This window comes from Melanotaenia boesemani, chromosome 14 (assembly GCF_017639745.1).
Source record: "Melanotaenia boesemani isolate fMelBoe1 chromosome 14, fMelBoe1.pri, whole genome shotgun sequence".
NCBI lineage: Eukaryota > Metazoa > Chordata > Actinopteri > Atheriniformes > Melanotaeniidae > Melanotaenia > Melanotaenia boesemani.
Window position 1 is genome coordinate 9762303 of NC_055695.1, and position 25097 is coordinate 9787399.

The 25097-nt window shown below is 35.9% G+C and overlaps 1 protein-coding gene across 2 annotated transcripts; it reads right to left on the minus strand.

The window, feature by feature from the left end:
• Positions 1-235: 235 nt before the first annotated feature.
• Positions 236-19718, minus strand: LOC121653274 (occludin-like). Of its 2 annotated transcripts, none has more exons than XM_042006633.1 (9): positions 19462-19718; positions 15075-15675; positions 13295-13486; positions 12446-12613; positions 6378-6532; positions 4489-4707; positions 3683-3854; positions 1805-1846; positions 236-1578 (listed from the first exon to the last, which is right to left on the minus strand). In XM_042006633.1, exons 2-9 carry the CDS (start codon positions 15654-15656, stop codon positions 1480-1482), a joined length of 1629 nt encoding a protein of 542 aa, XP_041862567.1. In that variant the 5' UTR covers positions 15657-15675; positions 19462-19718; the 3' UTR covers positions 236-1479. The 2 variants fall into 2 exon arrangements, with proteins under 2 accessions (XP_041862567.1, XP_041862568.1); XM_042006634.1 differs by lacking the exon at positions 19462-19718 and adding an exon at positions 16029-16111.
• Positions 19719-25097: the final 5379 nt, after the last annotated feature.

Genomic DNA, 25097 nt, shown 5'->3' on the forward strand with positions numbered 1-25097 from the left:
AAATGACAATTATTTGTGCACATTATCTACAGTATGTACTGCAGAGTGAAGCTGGAACAATGTTTAAATGTTTTTAAGCAAATTACCACTAGAGGGCAGCAGCAGTTTGCACTGGTCTCAGAGGGCCGGTTGTTGGATTGTTGAAGCTCCTTAATGCAAAAAGTCTTCCAGCTCCCCCTACTGTACACTCTCTGTAGACAGAAGAGTGGCAGATTTCTACAAATAATGACACTCCTTTTAGAATTAGAGATGTTTATTATGTACTAAATTCATATTTTTAGACAACACAATTTATGGAAGTGTACAGTTACAAAAAATGGTCTTTTATAATAGCTTAAAGAAAATAAATTCTTACAAAAATAAATGGCTCGCAAATGGTTTGTAAAATGACAATCCTCTTCATAAAAATACAAACGTGTGACAAATCAAAAGCATCTATTTTTAGATGTACAGTAGATCTTTTTTAAACATGAAATGGATTAATACAAAATGATAAAAGATTTCACTGGAAAAAAAACAGATTTATTTTTGCAGAGCGTGCATAATATAAAATACGAAAACTGCATTAACTGTACTTATTTGCAAAGACGACGTCAAATTTGAATGAACATTTAATAAAGTCTGGTGTCTTTAGTGTGTAAAAAATATTTAAGAATCTAAAGAACTGCTTTAACAAGCATGTGAGTCTGGTCTCTGTATGTGGTATAAGCTGAAATTATCAAGTATGTACATGACAAAAATGCCACACATCTTATTGGCCAGTTTGTCACCTTTTTTTTTGGTCTGATCACATCTGATAATAAAACTCTCAGTATAAAACTCAAAATCTCAGTGGTCACACCAGTAAGCAGTTTACTGATGGTTAAAGTAGTTATGAACACTGATACTCATATGACACAATGTTCAACTAAAGTTAATTTGCAACAAGCTGAGGTTTAACAAAACGGAATATTTGCTCACAAGTAATCCTCGCGACCTCACCCATTACTACATTCTCTACAATACTGGTCCACCTCTTATCTGTGGAGATAAAGAAATGCTGCAAATCTGCAGAAAAACACAGTTAAAAAAAACATGGTGTTATCACAGCTGATTAAAGATCAGATGACTTTCAAAAATTTCTCCCATCTCATTCTCTGGTCCCAACTGCGCCCTGCAAACACTGAGCTTAACCTTCAGAGAAATAGAACTGTTTACACTTGAAGAGGCTACAATTGAGGATCCTGCTTTTATTTTACTTTGCAGTGGTGATTATATGAGAGTGATCATGTAATCACAACTCTAGATTATTATTTTTACTCATACTGTAATGTGTTCCCTGTTTTTAACTGGTGTGCAATATGCTCCTGTATGTGCCTGTATGTTGTAACTTTGGTCTCAGTATAACAGTCTTTGCAGTATTTTGGAGTGTATAGTGGACCATATCTGAAAGTTTCTGCAGTGTGCACCAGAATGGAGGGTCAGGATTGAGTGGATCCTTCAGTGGTTCTTGTCGTAGTTCTTCACCATGCGTTTAATGTGGAACAGTTTGTGTCTAAGCCTGCGACACAGTTTCTTCTTGGATTGGTATTCTGAAGTCTGAAGAATGCAAATAACAGAGGAACAACTTTAAAATGAGATTATAGCTCCAGGACACACTATCATCAATAGAAATGTAAACAGGTCACATGGCAATTTATAGAGGCTTTACAATGCCAAATTAAATATTTTTAAATATTTTAAAATAATTTAACATGCCAGTTAAATATTTTTACAGGCTCATACAAAATCATAGGAAAGAAATGCCTAAATAGTGTCTCCTCACCTGCTTCAGATCCTTCAGCTGGTTATATTCCTCTGCAACAGCCTGAGGGAATAAAAAGCAACATTTGCTGTGATTGTGCATTCATATACAAGCTAAATACCAAAGGATTCTTGTGTTTTCTTTATTTTTTAACATCTGTTTTTGTGTGCAGTGTCAAGATGATCAATGGTTTTAAAAAAAGAAAAAAAGACAGAGGAAACTCATGCAGGAAGCTGTGTTCTTATCATGGTCATTAAAACCTCTGTCAAATAAAGGAGTGAGACATTCCAACAGCATCCTGAGAAACAAGTCAAAGACAATCATTTACATCCAAATCACATAAGCAAAATGAATAAATGAATGAATGAATAATCAGTGCTGTGACACAAATACTGAGAACTGAAATACTGAAAGTTATGCGTCAGACTCTGTTTTCTACTGTTCCTTCAACACAACACTAAAATAATTTCATTGCAATTAAAAAAAAAACTTCAGCTTATTACAAACACACAATTAATTTTGTCTTCCAAAACACGAAGAGCTACAGGAAAAAATAGTGTGCAAAACAAGAAGGCTACATCCCCCAAATGCACCACATGTTAACTTTTATACTTATATTCAAGTTTAAAGTACCACAAGTGTAACAACTTTACTGTACTTCAGCTGTAAAATGGAACATGCATATGACTGTAATGATCAAGGTCAGAGAAAAGTCTGGCTAAAGCGTTTGCAGTAAGATCAGTGTTTGCTTAAAAATAATAATAAATAAAATAAAAACAAGACTATCAAGTTGTCAGAAGTATTAACTTGGGCAAAGTGCAGACATACATAGTCATGTACCTCATGTTATTCAAAGGAAAATAATTATAAAATGTGACAACTGCTATAAGATCTTCTACTAGCTACCTATTCAGGGTGTATCCTGCCTCATCCTCATGGAGCCCATCTCCCAGCCCTGCACTGGAATAAGCAGGTATAGAAAGTGGATGGACAGATCTAAGATCTTGTATTACAGCATGTTTTTTTCAATATATCTTATTTTGTTGTCTGGTCTTAAAAGCTGTACTTTAGAATTTAACAACTGTGAATTAGTCCAAAAAATACACCTGTATTTATTTAATTACTCTTCATTTACACTTGCTTACTGCCATACAATCTAGTCACAGCAGAAATATTAAGTTACTAGATTTTATGAGCAATGATGTAGCTTGACTTGATGACTGAGACAGAGTGACTGAAAATAAGACTCTAGGGCTTCTACTAAGAAATGCTCAGTGCTGCAAGCTTCACCCTGGAAGTACTGGACACTTTTAAAAGTGCAGCGCCCAGACCTAATTTACTTTTGGGAGGTATACATCTCTTCAGTACTACTTACGAAGGACTACTTCTTTAGTCCTTCGTGGCCGCTGATGAAAAGCATTGTCAGGGAACTAGACCCCCAAAGTTCCTTTGTCCTGGGGGACAATTCCTTCAACTGAAATATAGCTACTAGATGAAAACATCTGGTTCCTCTGGTTCTTTCTTGCATTTCTAATGTGTTTAAACTGTGTTGAATAAAAACAATCATAGCAGTCTCTCTCTCCTGCTTATTGCTCATAAACAAGCAATGTAACCGTCCTCCCACTGCATGATGTTGCGTTCAAAGTTTTCAATATGCAGCATGTGGAACAAGTTTGTGACATAAGTAAATAAATAAGGGGGGTTTTCCCTTCTTCTTTTAAAAACTCAGACATAAAAACATGAATTTCTTTATTTACTTGACTAACTTATTCACTGTTGCACTGCAGGGAATGATCCTCTTAACTGATTCATAATTCAGGCTCATCTTGTTCTCATACATTGTGTGTTTTTAGTTAATTTCATGAAGTTTTCAGGTGAGTTTTGCAGTGTTTATCAAACCTGGTATTTGGCAGAGGTGTCATCCAGTGTGTCCAGTTGCCGGCTGAGTTTATTTAGCTGATCATTAATGTCATCCATCTCGGCACACAGGCGCTTGTACTCCCGAAGGTCGGCGTCAAACTCTCTCTTATAGTCATGTCGCTGGGCATCTGAAGTTATTTCTGGGTACATACTGTAAGAAAAGGATGTAAGGAAAACAGTGGTGCAATGTTACAAAAAACAGAGAGAAAAAGATTTTTAAAAATTAAATAAAATGGAAGAAAGACCCAAAAATGACATCTTACAATCATAACCGAGATTTTAAAATTCATGGCTAAAAGAAAGAAACACTGAACGGTGGCTCCACGAATCTCTATTTCTCTCTGAGAAATGTATTAAAAAGAGAGCAAATTCCATCACAGCCAGATAAAAGTGCCTTTTTATTTTTTGTACCTTTGTCCCACTTCTCTCATTATTAGAGTACAACACATGTGAATGGGCATGCCTTAGAGGATTAACTGAGGAATACAGGCTGTAACCTTTTCTGAGTTCGACTTTTTTCTTCTATACAGTACTTACATATTTGAAACCAAATATGTTCTGTTTGCATTTTCAAATAAATCAAGGTAATGTAACATAAGCTTGCTTTACTTAACTTACAGTTACTGAGTCACGTTGGTGAATGTGGGTCTGGTCCTCAGGGAGCAGCAGTATTTGTATACATCTACAAGCTAAATTCTTGGCTAATCACATTTTCATCTCTAATCCAGAGAGATAGTGAGAAGCTCAAAGATCAAGTTGGACAGACACTGAAGACCACTTCTCACCTCTCCCATTCTTCTGCATCAACTTCATTGCCAGTCTCTCCTCCTGTGGTGTACTCTGTTTCATACTGAGATTCATCCAATTCTGGGTTACGCCTTCGTCTCTTGCCCCTGTTGGCAGAGGGTTTTCGGCCTCCACCTGCCTCCTCTGAGGGACTGGAGCTAATCCTGCCACCATTAGAAAACACTTCAGACGGACGGCTGGTTGTTTGCTCAGAGTATCTGTGGGGACAGTAAAAAATGAGATGAGAAACAGAGCTTCTTAGCTGCTCAGCACTGCAACTTCCTTAAATGGTTTATCGTGATAAAGTTGAACGCTGTGACATCCTATTTTTACAATCGGTTTTCACTTTGAGCAACATATACAGGGTTTTTGTTTTACTGATCCTTGCAGTAAAGTAAAAAACAGGTCCCAAAACTGTTCATTGGGGATATCATTGTTCATTGTCTGAATCAGAAAAATAATTTCAGCTCAAAGAGCATCAAAAGCAAAATAATCGGAGATGCTTATTACCTTGTGTAGACCTGACAGATGCCATATGGGGGAAGGTAGATATTTTGAACTACCAATGATTAATGTTGCTCACACCATTCAATCTGACTGCGCCATATGGAGTCAGTTATAAACCAGGAAGCAGGTACAGCTTTTTAATAAGTTAAGGGTCAAACACACTCAATTTTGTGGGTTTGTAGGGATTTGAAGAGGAATCCAAATCCAGTTGCCAGATATTACAAATTATTATAAAAGACTGAACTATGTCAACAGCAGAGCGCACTGCAGGTCTTCAGGCTAACATTCTTCTGCTTATGAAAATCCAGAGCTGTCTACTGTGTAAGAGAGGAAATCATTTTAATTTTTTTTACTTTGAGTTGACTTTGGCTTGTTGGCAAAACAGCCTGCATGACTGTCATTTTGAATATATGTCTGGTCATGAGATGGACTTCATTTGCATAATAGGTATGCTGGAAATAACCAAATAAACCAAATAAAAATGATGTACTTAAGAAGTCATTTGTTACTTTGGTGAAAAGCAAATGCATTAGCTCATAAACATCCTGAATATTCTCCTCCCAAGAGAATTCAGTGAATAGGGGGAAAAAAACAGGGCAAGTTAATCCAACAAAGGCTCAAAGGTCATGTATAGCTCTGGCTTGTGGGCAGGGCAATATGTTTTTATGGGCTTTAAAACAGACTAGTGATTAGAACTGCTTGTGCGGGTCACATGTTTACAAGTTCACTCAGTGAGGGTAATGTTTTGCAACATACACACTCAAAAGCTGCAGTCACTTTCTTAACGGAAATATAATCCCTTCAAACAACAATTTGATGATGAAATATTCACAGCTGACAAGACATAAAATAATACAAATAGGAAATACATGCAGTAATCCTGCAGTCCTGTAGCTCTTTTGTGTTTTATGATAAATAACCTTTAATTGATACTTTTTACACTGCCTCTCTGTCTCTTCCTGAAAAATCTCCAGATGTTTTTGATTCATTTATCTGGATGTCAGGATATTAACAGAGATTCAATAGAGATCTCATTGTTATTAAAAATATGCTTACTGATGCCAGCAGCCAGAAAAGGATTTTATTATCTCTGTTTTACTGTTACCTTAAGAATAAGTTTAGACTTTTAATCCGAAAGGATGTTATCCAAAATATTGGTAAAAAAAATGTAAATAATCAATTATCTAACTAAACCACGGTGTTAAACTCAAGTTAAATTTAACATACAGTAATATTTTAAATAGAAAAAACACTAGAGTATGGGAAATATATTCAGCTGTTCAGTTTTACTTGTTTGTGTGCTCACTTTTTTAAATCTAAAAGCCTCACGTAATTATCTGAAAAAGAACAGTAGAGGGACTGAGAAAACACGATCACCTACTGGTTGTCATCCCCGCTGTAGGAGTTGCTTTCCACCTTGACTGCAGGGTAGGAAAGGACACTGTTAGCTGAAGCATTGAGCAGCCCACCTCCCTTCTCTGACACCTGCAGAGTCGGGGCATCCTGAACACTGCGGCTTTCCTCTACATTGTTCACCTACAGCAAGCAGGAAAAACACAAAGAACAAGCTGAGCAAATGCAAATAAACAACTGTGATGCTCACAAAGAAAAAAACTCTTGCAGGTTCCTTTTATGACTGTTATACTCTTTAAAAAAACATGTTTAACCTCTTTTTCTTAAACTGTGGTAGATATCCATTTACCTATATATCTTTTTTTATATATAGGTATATGCTTTTATAACCAGTCTGAGTCAAGGTTCAAAACTCTGGAACTTGACATTTGAGAAATGAAAACATAACCTGGAGAGAGTTAGATCTAACAACTGCTTTTTCAGAAGACAAGAAAGTCAGAAACAAAAGTATGGTAATTACTCCCTAAAGTCTGAGTGAGTGGTCAAGCATGAAATTGAATGGCTTCTCGGTAAAATGTGGGTTTTCTGTTTGGTTCACAGTGCTGGAAAAGGTCAAAAAAAGCTCTACAGATTAATTATAGAACAAAAACAAAACCAAACCCAGACAAGGCAACATTGCAGAATGAATGATCTGTTAAAGCAATACTATAAGCACACATAAGATCTACAATTTGGTAACTCCAACTTTGTTCTCCTTTCTATTTTCCTTAATGAACATCTGGACCGGATCTTCACTTCCTTTCTGTTGTCAAACAATCCTTGTGTAAAAATCTTTTGTCTTAATCTGTATTTTCAAGTCCTTCCTGTAAGAACAGAGAGCTTGAATGGTGGAATTCCTCACAATGAAGCCCTCAGGGCTGGGCTCTGCTTTATCTAGGAAACGTATCAATGACTAGATGACTTTTACAAGACCTCCACAGTAAGCAGTAACAGGCAACAGCTAACACTGAGACCAATCCTAATCCATCTCTGAAACATGGAAGGTTAGCCTGGCTTAACACAAGCAGAAAATGGGCCCTATATAAAAATATTATACAACACATGGTTTCACTTGCGTTGTGATTTTTGTGTTGCACATTTTGGCATAATTTCCTTATATCAGTCTTACTATTAAAGTGTTGACACAATATACTGTACATCTCCACTCATCCAGTTTAAATTCCATTTTACACTAAATATATAGAGACTTTACTACTACAGACAGGTTAAACAGAGTTATACCATTTTTTTTGGACATCTTAATATGCAAGCATTATAATTAGACATTCTGTGGAAAATTCAGACTTTTCTTCCCCCCTGGACATAAATATCTACGAGTTTAGAGATTATACTGTAGTACAGCAGGGTAGGAGGCTTACCCCTCTGGAGGATTTCCAGATAGATATTATGATGCAAGAAAAAGATAATCCTAAAGGTTTTCTATCCTTTGCTAATATCAGACTCATGGGCCACACAAAAATAATGCTCCTAATGCAAAGTCTAAATGGCAAATGGACTTTGAATATGCTTTCGCAGATTCTTAATGGGAACTGATTTTTAAGGGCTTTCAATATTCTGTTTTAGCAGCAGATACAAACCTTTAAAATTTTTTATATATAGTAAAATGAGTTGTAGTTGCTTGGAAAATTATGGCATATGTAAAAGTGAAAGTGAGATTCCTGAATATATTCTGGATGTGTAGATACTTGAAGGAATACTGGATATCCATCTCAGCATTACAAATACTCCAGGGGTAAAGATCCCAGCTAATCCAAAACTGGGGGATCTATTCATCTTATTAGTCCATATTAGAGAATAGCTTCAGTCGCATATCAGAATAGCAGATAAATGTATAGTCATTTGTTAGAAGAGGTACAACCTACCTAGCGTGTATTTGTGGCTTAAAGAGCTTTCGTTTTATTTACCCTCAGAAAAGATTATGTTTAATCTCAGAAAAAAAAGTTAATTTCCATAAATGCTTTGTAATATTTTTACTAAATATGTTGGAGGCTGATTGCACTGAATGATTTAAAGCTTTTCCTTTTGGGGCCAAAGGAAAATTTCAATAGGTAAATTGCTCAAAAAAATTTCAGCTATTCCACCAAGAAACAACATAATCATGGTGGGTGGGGTGCCTGGGTGAGAAAGATTAGCTCTTCTTGTAGCCTCAGGAGAATCTTATTTAAAGACAGTGGTTCATGTAAGAATCTAAACAATGTCCTCTCAGTGTGCAGCACAGCCGCAGAGTACGTAAACACTGACAGAGCTCTGAACCTGGCAAAGCAAAGCCTAGAGGCAAAGATGGAGGGAGACATTCAAAGGATTTGAGACAGTTGGAGATTTTGATGGGAAACAATAAGGAATGGAGGAGGAGGAAATATACATGTGGTTTGAAGAAAGTAGCAGAGCATGGTGGAAATCAAGGAACAGCAATAGGAAAGAAAAAGAGAGTGCAAGGTGTTCATTAAATAAAAGATTTCCTGCATTCCACTTGTCCTCTTGAATAAGGAAAAGCCACACTTGAACTTAAAACCACTTGTCACCACAGCCATGTGCTTCAGCCAGGTGAATGGTGCCTGTGATTCAAAACTAACTTTTACAAAAAGCTATAATGAGCTGAAGTGACTGAGATGTGCAGCAGAAGGAAAAAAGCTAAAGTTCTGGAAAGATACTGATTTCATATTCAAAAACAAATTTAAAAAGATAGATACAGCAAAGAATATTTTATGCCATTTGCCTTAACGCCATAAGAAACTGCATAAAGTTAAGGAAGGGTGTGGTGAGCTGTAGCTACTCAGGTCAGCAGGCAAGGTTTAACCCTTGTAGATCATTAGGGACTTTTTGTTCTTTCAAGTCATTTTCCCTCAGTTGTTTGGCACAAATATGAATAATTACATATTTTATATTTGCAATTAGGACTGAAGTGGATTTAAAACTTAAATTAAATTTTTAATATATCATTTGCACCTTGCTGTGATGCTTCTAATGCTTTATGTAAAATACATTCATTGTCTTGTATATGAAATATGCCATACAAATAAACCTGCATTGCCTTGTCTAAAGATTTGAGCAAAAAAAGTAAAAGAAAAATATTAATTTGCAATGTTCTTATAGCAGTTTTTGTACAAGGAGTTTTTATTTCTCTAATGACCTGAAAGGATAGTATATTTATGTGACCTACAATAAAAGAAACTCTTGAGCTCCACTATGAAAAATAACAGCATAAAAACTTGTAGAAATGTCAGAATGCCTTAATTTAGTGTGGCAGTAAAATATTTTTTAGATCTACTAGACTGTTGTTAGGAAAACTGCATCCAGTATTTTACACAAACCATTCAGCCTGAGCCTTTTCTATTCCACCTTGAAGAGATGTTTGATGTATATGACACTTTTTTAAGTATCACACTGCTCTAACACTGATGTGGAAGGAAGATGGTACCAATTATTTGCTCTGCAAAGTTCAATATATTTACATTTCATATCCTATTTATGGCCATGTTGTCCTGTACCTAATGATTTTATAGAACTATTTCAAACGACATTCATTCTCTGTATGGATTGTTTTAATCCATGTCCATGCAGCAAGCTCAGGATGCATTCTCTCTCTCCATCTGTGCAGTATTTCATTGGCTGTAGCATACAAATAGCCCCTCTGAAACCAGCTCTGATGACTTCATGCAGTAGACACAATGCAGCCCCTCCCCAGCCAAGCTGAATGAAGCCTGTGTGTGAGGTCATCAGAGCAAGCCAGGCCTCCCCGAGCTTGAGACAGATCCCATCTCAGACCAATCACTGCCTTAGACTGTCACTAGCGAGTCTTTAATGGCTCAAACAAACCTGAGGATTCATTTAGTGATTATAGCAATGCAGATAGTAATGAAACTAAAAAGAAAAAAAATGTAGAGATTAGCATTAATATGAGGAAAATAAAAACAGATTTAACCTAAATTCCATGTCACAAAAAAGAACATGTTGGCCATATTATAGCCATTATAACTTTGGATTAACTGTTTTGTAGACAACATAGCCTTTGGTCAGCAATACGAAGTACATAGCACATCCTATATTAGGGCTGTTGTCATCTTTGAATAAAAAAAAGAATACATTAGCAATGATCATCAAAGTGGACAAGATTCATCATCTCCAAGCCATTAAATTGCCTCTTAGTCTTTGGTAAAGCAGTAATTTCCATTAGGAATATTTACTGAGTAAATTAAGCAATAATGCACACTACATTACTATATTACACTACTACATTACTACACTACATTACTATAAATACAGCAAGCCCGATGACATCAGTCAGCAAGGCTCCATTATTTAACAATAGTGCTAGTCAAAGGATTTACTCTAGTAGTAGACACCTCTTAGTGAATGATGCCATACTCTAGGCAATGACACCCTCTCTTTAAAACAAACAGCTCTATATAATCCAATATAACCACATGTCTGTTTAGTGCTGCTTCTGCTGTTTTCCTGTCTTTGCAAAAGATACACTATGACTTACAGCGTTCACTGAATCTTTGATTGACTAATATAATCAAGTAATGAGCTTTGCAAGGCATTTTAATGCATACTTTATGTTGGTAAAGAGTGTAGTTTGGCTCTCTACTAATAACTTAAAGAGAGTTCTGGTAAAGAGCAATCTCACACCTTTACAAATGTTTGATAAACAATTTGGATGTATTTGAAGTATCCAGTGTTTACAAAGTTTGCCCTAAATATGGTTAAATCAGCGGGAAATTATAGGAGACAAGACATACCATCATTTTTTTACTTATTATCATTTTCTTGAACATTGACACAAATTTGGTTTTCTTATGTTTTATATCTATTTTTAACAGTTTCATTATCAGGAAGCATCTATGTGTTGTATGACGTCTGCATGTGTTTTCTCACACAGTGGAAGTGGACAATGTGTATAAGGAGGGAATAAATGGATCATTGCCATTATTAGGTACTGTGGTGTTTGATAGGAAATATTATATGGAACTTGTTTCGACTCAGGTTTAAGATACAAAACTTTGAAAAAGTATAAAAACATGCCAGTGTTTTTAGTTTAAGAAATGTCAAACTACCCTCTTAGAGATATTTATAATTTCTAAAAGTAAATTTTTTAACCTTCTGCTGTTTTTTTCTTCAGTATGTGTGTTAGTCATTAGATGAAAAAGGCACCATTTGAAATGTAAGAGGTCAAGACAATTATTAACCCATATGTCAAGTCTTACATGACTAGTGTGTTGTTGACATTTGAAAACTTAAAGCAGGTTCTCTAGAAACCACCTGCCTGCTTACTATCTTCTTGCTGATTAATCATTACTCAGAGTGAAACCAGGTCGCAGACCAGGAGCATACAACAACCGGCTGTTATCAGCCATGACCCTGAACAAAGTGACTCAGTAAGAGGAAACACTGTTACCTTGGTGTGACTTTTTCCCTGCTGGATCCTATAATCTGAGTGTAATTTCCATATAAAAACTCTTCTTGGACTTTCAGTTCATTAAAAAAACCAACAAAAAAAAATATGAGCAATATAAGTCTATAAAGTCTAAATCTATCTGAACATGCAACAAAGGTATAAATTAAAAATGGCTCAACAAATGGCGAACTAAGCTAAATAAAGTCTAAGATTTTCCATTTATTGCATTTACACTACCATAAAACCTGGCTTTGTATGTGAAATCTACCTGAGCAGCAGAAAAACTACCTTGCTGATGATCTAATTGGTCACCTACTCTACTCGGTAAAAGGGTTTGAAAATAGTTTCCCATTTAACAGAGAGGCGGAAAAGGAGAGGCCTAAACAAACCTAAACTGGTTTTGATTATTAACAGAGTAACCACTACAGTTGAACATTTCATAATCTAATCAAATCTGTCCATGAACATTGTATTCCATCCTTAGTCAGTATTTAAACACTGTGTGACCCTGTTCTTTTGAACGCAAGCTGTGCATGCACAGCTCAAGGTCAGTTTAGGCCAAAATAGAATTTTTCTCCTCTTTAAATCCCTTGTAAACAGTCTTATTAAACCGAGTTCATCACTCAGTTTTCTCTTACCCATTCCTCCACATCTCTGCCCTCTGAGGCCTTCCCACCAACCAGAGGCTCATCCCAGTAAATATTTGGTTTTCCATAGCGCCAGATCTTCCCTCTTGTTTTTTGGGCAAAAAAAGCAGCAACTGCCAAAGCAATGACAACCAGGAATCCACACACCATGGCAACTCCCTAGGAAAGGAAAAAACGTGGATGAAATCTAAGAAGTTCTTCAGCAGATAAGATAAAGCTGGCTTATCCTGGTACAAAAAGTACAGAGGCACACACTGAAAATTAGTAGCTCTGTGTACTGTAATTGTAATCAAATCGTCATAAAAGGATAATGCCACAAATCAGTGCCAGACTAACTACATGAAAAGCTATATAATCTCTCCTGACGTGTTTTATGTGTACTACATCTATCTTCACACAGTGGCAATTACATTCTATCATACTATTTGAGTGAATGACACAACTACAAGCAGTTCCACGAAAGTTTATGAATCAGTCTATGATAACTTCTTTCTTTTTGAACCTTGAAAATAATCAGGATAACACATGTTTTGTCTGTTATGTTTTACATGACTGCACATAAAATACATTTATGTTTTGGATTTCTGTTCAGACAAAATAAAACAAGTTTGAAAACCTCAAATCATGTTTAAGCTAAAGATAATTTAGGTTCTTATTTTCATTACTATAAAAAATGTAGAATAAACTTGTGATGGTTCATCAACATTCAGTCTCAAATAAAAATTGACTTTTGTAGGTTTAGCTGTTCATCTGCCTCTACTCTATCTACACGAAATAATCCTGGAAGCTGGACTAATCTAACAAGTTAATATAAAAATATCTTCAAGAAAAGCTACAGACCTCCTGTGGGTCCACAAAGCAGTAATGGTACAGGTACTGGTTATACATGGGGAAGCCTCCAACTCCACCCATCTGGGAGTAGCTGGTCTGATAGAGGCTCTGGCACATCACGAGCATTGGATTGTACAACATATTAGAAGAGCTCTGCGCCATCGGATTCACCCCGACAATGTAGACAATGTTTATGATGCCCTGAAAAATACAGAGGACCAGTGAGTTAACATTTGCAGACATTCTGATATATAGAAAGAACATTTTCACCTGATTATTGGAAGAGACTTCTAAGACTTCTAGAAACACACCCTGTGTACTCCATTCAACTATGGCTAAGACAACAAAGCCAGTTCAGGCGGAAACACTCATTCACATCACACACTGTACTGAACATACCTTAAGGCAAAAGGTACATTACAGGAACGGAACAACCAGTATGCTGGACCAAAGGACCTGCAATGCCCCTTCAGTGTTATCTAACCTGTGTGTAATTTTTTTTTTTTTTTGGGAGTATACTAACCACCTAAAATCATCAGCAAATGTTCTAGAAACAAAAACAAACACAACTGAAGTCTGGATAGGGGCATTTTTCTTATACTTATGGGTGTGATATCAAACAACATAGCTGAGGATTGAATTAAGAGAAACTTCATTCTTTTCATACCAGTCTGCCATAACCATAACTTGAGGTTCTCTGTCCATATCAAACACCAAAAAACAAAGTCTAGAAAAGTATCATAAGAAGACTGACTGGTGTCTTTTCTTTTTGTAGACATGTAATCATACTGATATGAGCTTGGATGAGTATTTGTATGACCATGTGTTTAGGAGTTGTAACCAAGTGAACAAGTACAGCCCTGGGATGTGAACTAAAATGTGTGAAAATATCCAAAGAGTCCAGTTTCAATTTAAGTATCTGGTATTTATGGTTTCTAAAGCAGGCCCAATAAAATACCACACATAACAGTGTAGTAGAGAGTAAGTTGAGATATGAGGTGGAAAGCCTCAAAGATTTGTCATTCATGTGAGATGCATCTGCAGAGAAGCACCGAAGTAATACTGATGACATAAAAATACACATTAAACTAGCAAGATTAAGTGTGAGTATCTGCAATGTGTGTTATTCGGATAATGTGCTAAATAAATTATAATTTAAAGTATACTTTCAAAGCAACAACAATTTCTAATATTGTCTGCTTTCTTTCTTTCTTTGTTAGGCTAAATGATGACGATGGTAAAAGACTACAGCAGTTCTGGCAAACTGCCATAGTTCGATCTAAGCTGACTAAATATTTTTTCAGAGGGGATGTTTATGTAGGTTTCTCCCTCAATAGCAACATAAACTTTACAATATTTGGATTCAGTGTGCACCGTGTGTGAATGTCAAGAAAGTAAACAAAGTTTAAATGTAGGAGAATCTTTTTAAAAAGAAACAATGAACAGATAAATATGACAAAAATGTACATACTAGAAGATTAAATACAGTTTTTCAATGTACTTTTAGACTACTGTGTTTTCTGTACACTAATTATCCACCGTTGAGAAATATTTTTGCTATCACCACTAATAAAGGCATATCTAATGACATAAAGGCTTTAACACACTGAATAGCCTAATGAGTAAGCAAAAACATCATTTTTAAATATTGGATCTAAAGCTAGTTGTCTAAAGTGATTGGGTCAACTAGCTACTTGTTTTATTCACCATGTCAGCTTATTTACTAGATCATATCAAGGATGACAATTATGGTACACACTGTATAGTGAAACATAAACTGATATGTTACCTGCAGGACAGCCATGAGGACGCAGGTTATCAGGAGAGCAAGGAAGAACTTTCGGCAACGCACTGTGTTGGATTTAGAGAAGGTGGCAATGAAGAAGGCTAGTGAGCCTACAAAGTTAATGGCAGCCATGGCAATCATGGCAGTTTTGGCTGAATAAGGAGAAACATATGAGCCATAATAGTTTCCATAGCCGCCATAACCACCATAACCGCCATACCCTGAGCCATAGCTGCTCCCAACATATCCACTGCCATAGCCCATACCGGAACCATAGTAACCCATTCCCATGCCGTAGCCGTACTGGATGTCCCACATGAGAGTTGAAGCCACGCAGGCAAATATCGCCACACACAGCACTACCACTGTAGCCATCATGGCCTTGATGATCCCAGGAGGTGACAGCCATTTGTAGAAGTGCTGTGGTTTGTCCTCAATGTAGTAAGATCCTGGTGGAGGTGGGTATGCGTTGTAATCACTCTGAGGGCCATGGAAGCTGTCAGTCGGGCCAAAGCCATTGTTGGATGGAGGAGTGAAAGGAGGACTGTAGACTGGTGGGCTCTCGTAATGCTGCTTGTCAAACATCGTTCAACGAAGTCCAGAACTGTAAACGGAAACACCAAAAACAAAAAGAGTCAGCTAAGAGACCAAAGTGTATTGCACAGAACTAGAAAGCGTAGTCCAACTCTGTTTTTTCAGAAAACTGATATGACGAATGCTTCGTGGAAAGATATGGGAAAATAAGGAGTGCCTTTAGTAACCAGGCTGAATAACAAAACATTGTAAATATTTTATCACTTCCAAGCGGGTGTGATCTATGAGTAAAACTTTTGAACAATTTTCATTTTCTTTAATGTTAAATAATTATTTTTAAAAGAGACCAGAATTTTTTAACTCATAAAATATATCAAAACATGCTTATATATGTTAAAAGAAATAAGGATATAAAGGAATGACCTTAGCTTTGAGGTCTCTGAACCAGCGAAGTCAGAATGTGTGGAGATGTTGGTACCAGGACAGGGAAGAGGCCTAACAATACATGCCTTTTTGCCTCTTCACAGGCAGTAGGAGTCTTTCTCCAGCCCACACAATGAAAAGACTTTGAACATTTCACATCCCCCCATTCAACCAAAAAATTTTGTGTTCTGCTACAAATGTTACAGAGATATGCAAGACTACAGTGTATATGCTTAACAATGCCCATTCTTTTACAGAGAGAGGGAGGAGGCAGCCTCCATTTCTGACTCAGAAGTCATGTAAACAAGTTACCTTTTTTTTCTTATTCTATGTCTCACTGCACTCTTCCATTTGATAAAAATACAACCCTAAATGCAATGTGTTGTTACACAAGCAGGCAAGTTAATATTATCTTAAGAAACACTGCAAAACAGTCAGTAATATCATTCATTGATTTTCAGTATTCAAAAATGACTTTTGTTATTGACTAATTCTTTTCAGTGCATGAGAAAACATATTGTAGAAAGAAATTTAAATTAATTTAATCATTTGGTATTTGGTTTTAGGAGTGCACATGCTATCCCTGTTCGTGCGTTGGTATTCCAGATTCCACCTACAGTCCAAAAACATGCATGTTAGGTTAACTGGTCACTCTACATTCTCCCTAGGAGTGAGCTGTTATTTGTGTCTCTGTGTTGGCCCTGCAATGGACTGGCAATCTGTCCAGGGTGTACCCTGCCTCTCGCCTAGTAACTACTGGGATGGGCTCCATCCCCCCGCCTCCCTGAATTATAACTCATGGATGGATGGATGGATGGAAAATTTGAAATTCTTTTCTGGATACATTACTTGACTCTTTTTTCATTTTTCATAAACAGATTAAGAGAATAATTTTATAAAAAAAATATTTAGTTGTTTAATTACAATGTAATTACACTATTTTTAATTATTAATTAATATAAGTTTCCTAAATGAGTCCCAAATACTGACCTGAACAAAGTAGGTCATGTTCCAACCAGAAACCAGGATTGGGAAAATTGGGGGAAAAAAAACAAACAAACAAAAAAAACACTAAAGCATTTAAATCTTGCTTCTATTCTGCCATCTCTACAGGACAGGGAAGGAGGCAACAACCTAGACTCTCATCCATTCAGACGTTTAGACATACAGACAGAAATAAAGTCCTTGGCACTGGGCACAGTTTAATAACTCTTCTCAATTTATGGGACTTTAGGCACACACAGCAGAGGAGGCCTCGCCTCAATGCCTCCATCCCAGACACCTTCCCATTATATCCCACTCTCCCTCCCCCTCCTCCCCTTTCCCCCTTTCCCCCTCCCTCTATAACTTCTTGCCTTTGTTTTGGGAGCAGGAGGGGCAAAAGTCAAGGCTGCTCGTCCCAGGAACAGTGTTGCCATGGAGCCAGGGTCAAAAAAAAAAAAAAAAAAAAGAAAAAAAGAAGAAGAAAGGGGAAAAAAAACTGAAAATTGGGGCCGTTCAGGAAGGATCAAACAAGAGCTCCTCTGTGCTGCTCCTGAGAGGAGTGAGTTGGAAAAGAGAAGAAAGAGGGCAGGACAGGTGAATGGTATGTTATGCACCGTGTCAGGTGTCTTTTGTTGTTGATGAACTGGCGGTCCGGCAAGAGGATGGGTTCTAGTTTATTTCCTGCTCTGTCTTTGATTATATGAATATGGGTCAGAAAATAATGTGAAGCACAAGATTTTTCAGAGTAATTAAATTCACCTCAGACTCATAACTGTGAATACTACCTTGAAAAAAAATTTAATTAATGTTAAATGCAAAAAAGTTTCTGTCAAAGACTCACATTGACCAAAAGATTTATTTGTGTCTTATATAATGATTCCTACCACACACACACACACACACACACACACGCACAAAAAAATAAATAAATAAATAAAACATCCAAAGACTTATTGTTTTGGTATTATTATCTAGATAATTATTATTCACATTTCCTCATGAAAAGGAGCTCTTATAGCAAATCAACAGAAAATCTACTTGAGTAAATTAAGCTGTATCTTAACTCAAATCATTCTGTGTAGCAAAAACAACATAACAGAAGTAGTTGGGGTAACAACAGCAATGACAGTAGTAATAGTAGTGTGTCCAAAGCTGGTTCACACATCTAATTTTCAAACCAAAGCAGAGTTTGGACCACAGTCACAGGTCAGGTCAGACACCCACCAGCCACAGCTTGAGTTCTACTGCAACACAGAGACTCTATCATCTGCTGCTTATAATGGAATTCCAGTTATACAGTCACATGTCTTATGTCTGTCAAAAACAATTTAGGCTTCTGCCCAATGTAGGCTGAGACCACTGACATACACCCCGGAGTCGGCCAAGACTTCCTGCACAAAAGCACCACACTGAAAAATCTCCTGAAGCATGAAAAAAAATCTTTTTTAGGAAAAATATAAGATGATATGCATTTAGTGCTATATATTTTAGGTTCTTATTTCTAAAAAAGTAATCCAAAATTTTAAATTCTATAACTTTCTTTTCATTTTGGAAACCCGTGCAAGGTTAAATAAATGTAAGATTTTGTTGACTAGCAAGTAAAATGAAAGCAAATTAAATAGCATATTCTACAATAAATAAACCAGCAGTTAGAACAATCATTTTATTGATTTATTTACAGTATTTGTCAAAATAATTTAGGTAAGTGGGACTATAAGAAACACCTTTGAACTTAAGGTAATGCATTTAAATTCAAACGAATCATCAATAACAGTTTGGACAAAAACAGAACATTATAACATTGATAAAATTGGGATTTCCAGCAGAGCTGCTGTATTTAACTGTTAATAACCTGTTGTAATGAATAAAATGTTACCTGAGTGTAACAGTAGCTGTTGGACTACATCACAGCTTAAATCAAGTGCAATGGTGACATAACTAATGCTGCTGTGGATTGGTAACTTAGCATTTTTTACCATATAGAAATTTTAAATTAGTTTAATTTAGGTTGGTATTTTAATGTTTAATGTCTGGTTGCACTTAAAGCTGCTCACTACGTGCAAAAAGTGCTGCTAACTAATTTTAGGTGATGAGGCCATTTTTTTATGGTCAAGGATTGTTGCTATAAACATCTTTTAAACGTATAAACACATTTTCCTGTATTTTAAACTACGTTCCCCCCCTCTTGCTTATCTGTAAAAGGATTCCTGAATAGCTAACAGAAAAGTTAACTCAGAAATGGTCGCTAGCTAAGCTCGTGTGTCTGGAGACCCACCTGTCGAAAATATCAAACACAGCATCGAGTTACCGTTAAATTTAACATTTGCTGTAATTGCTCTGAAATATAAACGTCACAGAAAATAGAAATCAATGTATTGTTTATTAGTCTGTCGCACACAAATGAACTCCTGCGGTAAAATCACCTCAATGTACCTTGAAGTTTTCTTACCTGGGGATCGATGGAGGCGAACTGACCAATGCGCGTTTGTGTTTCCTGTTAAAGATTTTCTCTAAAACAAACTTTAGTTCACTCTACGAATACAAAAAGTCTGTAGGGATATTTACGTCTTTCCAAAATAGCATTAAGGCAAATCTGTGTACTTTAAGGATGGTATGTCGTTTGTAAGCGTTTGTCCCGGACAGAGACAACGGTTCTCCAACAGCTTCTGAACAAATGCTTTGTCCCGCTTGTGACGAGCCCCACCGCACAACACCGCTACACCGCTGCGTTTCAACCGCTGGAGGTCGGCCTTTCTGCTTTATAACTCAAACAAACTTGGGTAAACAATTGATTTTAAGTAGGTTATGTGTACAGTCTAAAAATACTTTTTTGTGATGAATTGAAACGAGTAGACAAATAGATAGCAATACAACTCTGTAATAATCTTAATCGCGTTCGTAGTTTTCCGCCACGAAAAATAGTCCCTTAATCAGGTGAAAACGTCTAAAGTGAAATAAACAAAATTCCTGTTTTGAAACAAGATCAACTACATTTGTAACTTAGATATTTTAGCAGATAGTTTTCTAAAGCTCATTTACATCTGGATATGTAATTAATTATTTCATGTACAGATATATCATATACAGATGTACAGACACCATAAAATACATTTCTATATAAGTAACTTAATTATATAATTGTTTTATTTAAGGAGCATTGTTCTGTTAACTCACTTTGATTCATATTTTTAAAGTTGTTAAAGGAAAAGAAAGATTACATGTTTTGTTGGCAATTACGCTTACAGACCTATTACTTATTAATTACTCCCTGGCCCTCCTCTTTCATCCTATATGCAAAATTTTGATTCTCATACTCTTCTGTTAGTTCATATTTGTTTTAGTCATCTCAATTTCTCAATAAAATTGCAGTGTGGTTTATTTATTTATTTATTTATTATTATTTATTTTTTTACTGTAGGCTTTAAGTCACACTGCTCTGTAAGACCCTTTAACCTTCATTCCACATTAGTGCCCCCAATAACTGTATTAAGCAAATAAGGTTTTTTTATTTATTTATTTCAGAAATAAAGCTGCTTTTCTACTTTAAATCATAACAATGAAGCTGCAGACAGTCGCTGAAGTAATATCAGATTGACACAGCTGTCACAAGGGCAAATCACAGCTTCACAGTGAAAACAAAACTCCTGCTTCAACTGCAAGAAAAAAACGTCATTAAAACAAACCAAGCCGTATGAAAAATGCTTTGACTTTGGAAAAAAATGCAGAAGTTTTCTTATTTCCATAGCAATGAGAATCTGATTCAAATTAGTGAGTTGCTTACTGATTTATAGAGTTATTAAAATATTTAACAAACATTATCAAAAAGCTCATATACAACAAAAAGACTTGATCAGATCTGTTCATAACACAGAAAAAATATATACAGTATAACATGAGGTTTAACAGAGTAATATGATTAAACGTTTTTTAAAATCTGTAATAGTATACAAAAAGTTTAAAGAATTTATTACAATAATCACCATGTTCAGCTTAATTTCTGTCATTTTTAACTTTTTTTTGTTGTAACTCTCCCTATGTTGTTAAATTTTGTGCATTTAAAACTAAATTACTCAACAAAACATTTTGTACTCTTTTTAATTAATGTTTAAATATATTATTTTGTAAACATCATATGTTAAAGAGCAACTTTAATATTCTTCTTAATGGCAGAAAATCATTCTCTGAGCTGATACAGTAAGTTTGGTTATTCTCTTGGGTTTCCAGATAACTAGCAAGTGTTTCAAAGTTATAAATCCAGGGGATAAAAACTCAAATTTAAGAAATTCTACAAATATTCATACTCAGCAAAGTGTCACCTCTCCCGCTTACACTCACAGAACCCCTCACTCAGTTCACTTGTTTGGATCTGTGCCACAATCATTGCTGGGTCAAATGAGGAATTTGACTTTATTTACAGTGGAAAGCAAAAATCTGATGAGGAAAATGTTTCATGTTTTTTCCATGAACTTGAAAATTGATCAGATTTGTTTATGAATGGAGCTGTAAATTTATTGCTCAGTCATGTGTTTTGATTTTTATACTTTTCTCATATCAGCCACTTCTCTTCATAATCAACCAGTAAATTGTTGTATTTACATATTCATCCACAAGATGGTAGTATGGTTTTAAAACTAGCACAGATGTTGCTTTAAGAAGTCACAAAAATTATAAATGATATTAATTCATTAATTTTCTGTACCACTTATTCCAATTTAGGGCCACGAGGAAGCTGGAGCCTATCCCAGCAATTAGCAGGCGAGAGACAGGGCACACCCTGAACCGGTCGCCAGTCCATCGCAAGGCGAAAAAGCTATAAGAAAGAAAATTATTTCTCAGCACGTTTATACACTGATGAGCTTCATGGATCTAAAATATGAAGTACATCTGTTCCTGACGTACTGAATAAAACTAATTGAAGAAAGTGCCTGAAACACTCCCACTCACTGCGGTTGGAGCTCATATCGTACCTGTTCCATATTCTGATTAGCTGGCTGGAAATCGTAAAAAGGCAAAGGGCAGCCGTCAATGCAATGTCACCAATGTCCCCATGACATCATGATAAAAGCAAAAGGACTTTGGGCAGCATAAATCTGAGCTGTGGAGGAGAGTAGGAAAGAAAGTAGGCCAACAGACATTTTTAAGTAGTTGTAGTGTTGGAAAGACAAAAGGTCAAGTACACGTTAAACTGGGTAACCCATTTTTGTGATCTAATTTTGCATAGGAATAAATAAATAAATATAATAATAATAACAACAACAACAACAACAACAACAACAACAATAATAATAATAATAATAATAATAATAATTATTTCTCATTGCTCGGCCCAGTTGTCTGTATTGATGTCTTTCCTGATGTTTGCTGTTGTTCAGCTCTAACAGAGAAGTTGTCTGGTAAGAAAACTGGATTAATGATTAACCAATAAATGTTTAAAGGGATACAGAAATACATAAAGAAATATTTTAACAGATAGTTTTAAATTAAATTCAAATTCTTTTTTCTGAAATAAAAAAATTATATAAATATTAAGAGTTATTGCTTTATTTTACTTTGAGCAACTGTGCCAATATGTCTTAGGACAGATACATAAAATGCAGAGCAGCTTCCTCATGCAAGTTTGTTGCTCGTGTTGACTGAACAGCATTTTTAAGTTACATATGTTATACATACTGTTTAAACCTGGATGATATGAGCTCAACTAAACAGCACTAAGTGTGAATACACTTAAGAACTGAGGATGCATTCAGAGATCTGAATCTGAGCGGATCTAAGTCAACTCACTTAGTCAACATCTGGAGGTGGTCCATGTAGCCCACATCAGATTCCATCCTGGGACCTTAATCTGATGTGACTCACAGTGGAGTGACCACCAGGATATTTTGGGTCCCAAACATTTGGGGCAATTACTGTAAAATGGTGGCCAGGAAAAGTATTATTCAAAACAATTATTTTCAAAAATGGACTAAACTGGGTCATAATTGATTAGGTTTACTTGGGTTATAACTATTTGTTGTTATTTATTTATTTTTATTGAATTTAATTGTCAGATCCAGAGGCACGATGCTGAGCTCAAAGCTACTTAGTTTACTGTTGCTGGAGAAATGAACTTTGAAGATTAGCATGGGGACATTATTTTCTGGTAAGACTAAAAAAAAAAAAAGAGAAGTAAAACCAGACAGATCTTTGTCGTTTATTTTGTGTCTGCCTTCTTCTTCAAAGCTTTCACTGAGTTTTATTTTAAGTTAAAGACCATAGAGTCAGTCACAGGAACTCACCTGCAGGGCTGATTGCTCTGCCTGAGTATGACTTTCATAGCATCAACCATTTTATCTGTCAGGCTCTTTGATCCATGAAAACAAAGCTACATTTTGCTTTAAAAAAAAAAAAAAACAAAAAAAAAAACAAAGATACAACTATTTATTACATTTATTATTCCCTGGAGTACAGCACAAATCTACCTGAAATTCCCCCAAGGGTAATTGCAGAATTACTTATTTTGTGATTAACATTTATTGTGATCTATACAGTGAAAAATTATTATAATTTTTAAATAAAAACCATAATAATTAAGCAGAAGAAGATAGTGACTTGTTCCAGAGGATAATACCTGCTGGCAGGAATGATCTCTGGTACGTTTCTGTCTTGCATTGGAGTTGAAGAAGTCTCTCATGGAACATGCTTTGTTGTTTCTTCACTGTGTTGTGTAGAGAAAGCAAAGAATTGTCCATTATTCCCAGCAGCTTGTGCAGCATTTTTCTTCTGGACAATCAGCTCCAATCTCCTGAGTTATCTCCAGCAAAGAACCAGCCTTCCTGTTCATTCTGTTTAAGTCTCTGACTGATGCCAGAGACATACAGTAAAAATATATATTTAAAGCAACTATCTCTGACACTATTTTAAGCCTTAATGTGTGAGCTGCACTAGAAAATACAATGAAACAATAATATAATAAACTCCCTGTCCTTATCTTTGAAATACAAGTTCTGTTTTTGGCCCTGAGGAAATTAGCTATTTGTGCCCTGTTGCTTGTTCTGCCATTCACTTGGATAAATTCTGCACTTGGCTTATTCCTTTGTATTGCTGTTATATTAAAGACAATCATTAAAATCTCTAAAGCTTGGATGGAAGAAAGGAATCTGAGAAAATGTTGACTAAGAGCTGGTTTACATATAATCTTAAGATCAGCGTGTATAATAATTCAGTCAAAAACCTAGAAATGGTTGCAATGGTTGCCACAATGATAAATTAATCAGGAGTTTATTAAAGCAGCAGTTCTAAATCAAAGCTTGGCATAAAACCTAAAGACAGGGGGAATCTCGTTGTCTCTTATGGTTCTCCAACAGCCAAAGGAGATTCTTGGAAGCCACTGTGCCCTGCAAATAACTTGCACATTACCCCAGCACCTCGGATTCTGTAGAAATACAAGAAACAGAACTTGCTGCTCACCGGTGGATTGCGAAACACTTGGGCAGATGAATAAAACCAGTTAGGTTATTCTTTCCCCCAGATAATGCGGACGGGCGAGCGGGTTTTATTTTTTATTTATTTGACCACCTGTTGATGAGCAGGTTCTCTCTGAGGATTTGCTCACTCAAACATGCAGAACAAATGCATGGGATGACATGGCATCTACGGAAGGGGGCAGTAATGATTTCAGCTCCAGAGGCTTAGACACTAGAGCTTAACATTAAAAAGAATAGCACACTGGTATTTATGTTAATCTCTCCACTGAACCACCAGCTTAGAGACCGTAAATATATATATATATATATATATATATATTAGATAAGCTAGTGTCTTGAGGTTATTGATCAGAACAAAAAATTATGGATTATTGTAGTTTAAAGCTTAATTTCCTTTATGAGTAAACAGTCAAACATAGCCTATATTGTGATTCTAAATATCAATACACAACGCAACAATTTATACCCAATTAAAGTACATTTTAATTGTAGGTAGGCAACATGTTGGTTTGCTTTTACGTCATGTAAACAACAGATAACACTGATACTTGCAGGTTACAGGATGCCCGTCGTCCTGTCTGATTCACATCTGCCACGAGGCGTACACACTCCACCCTTATTT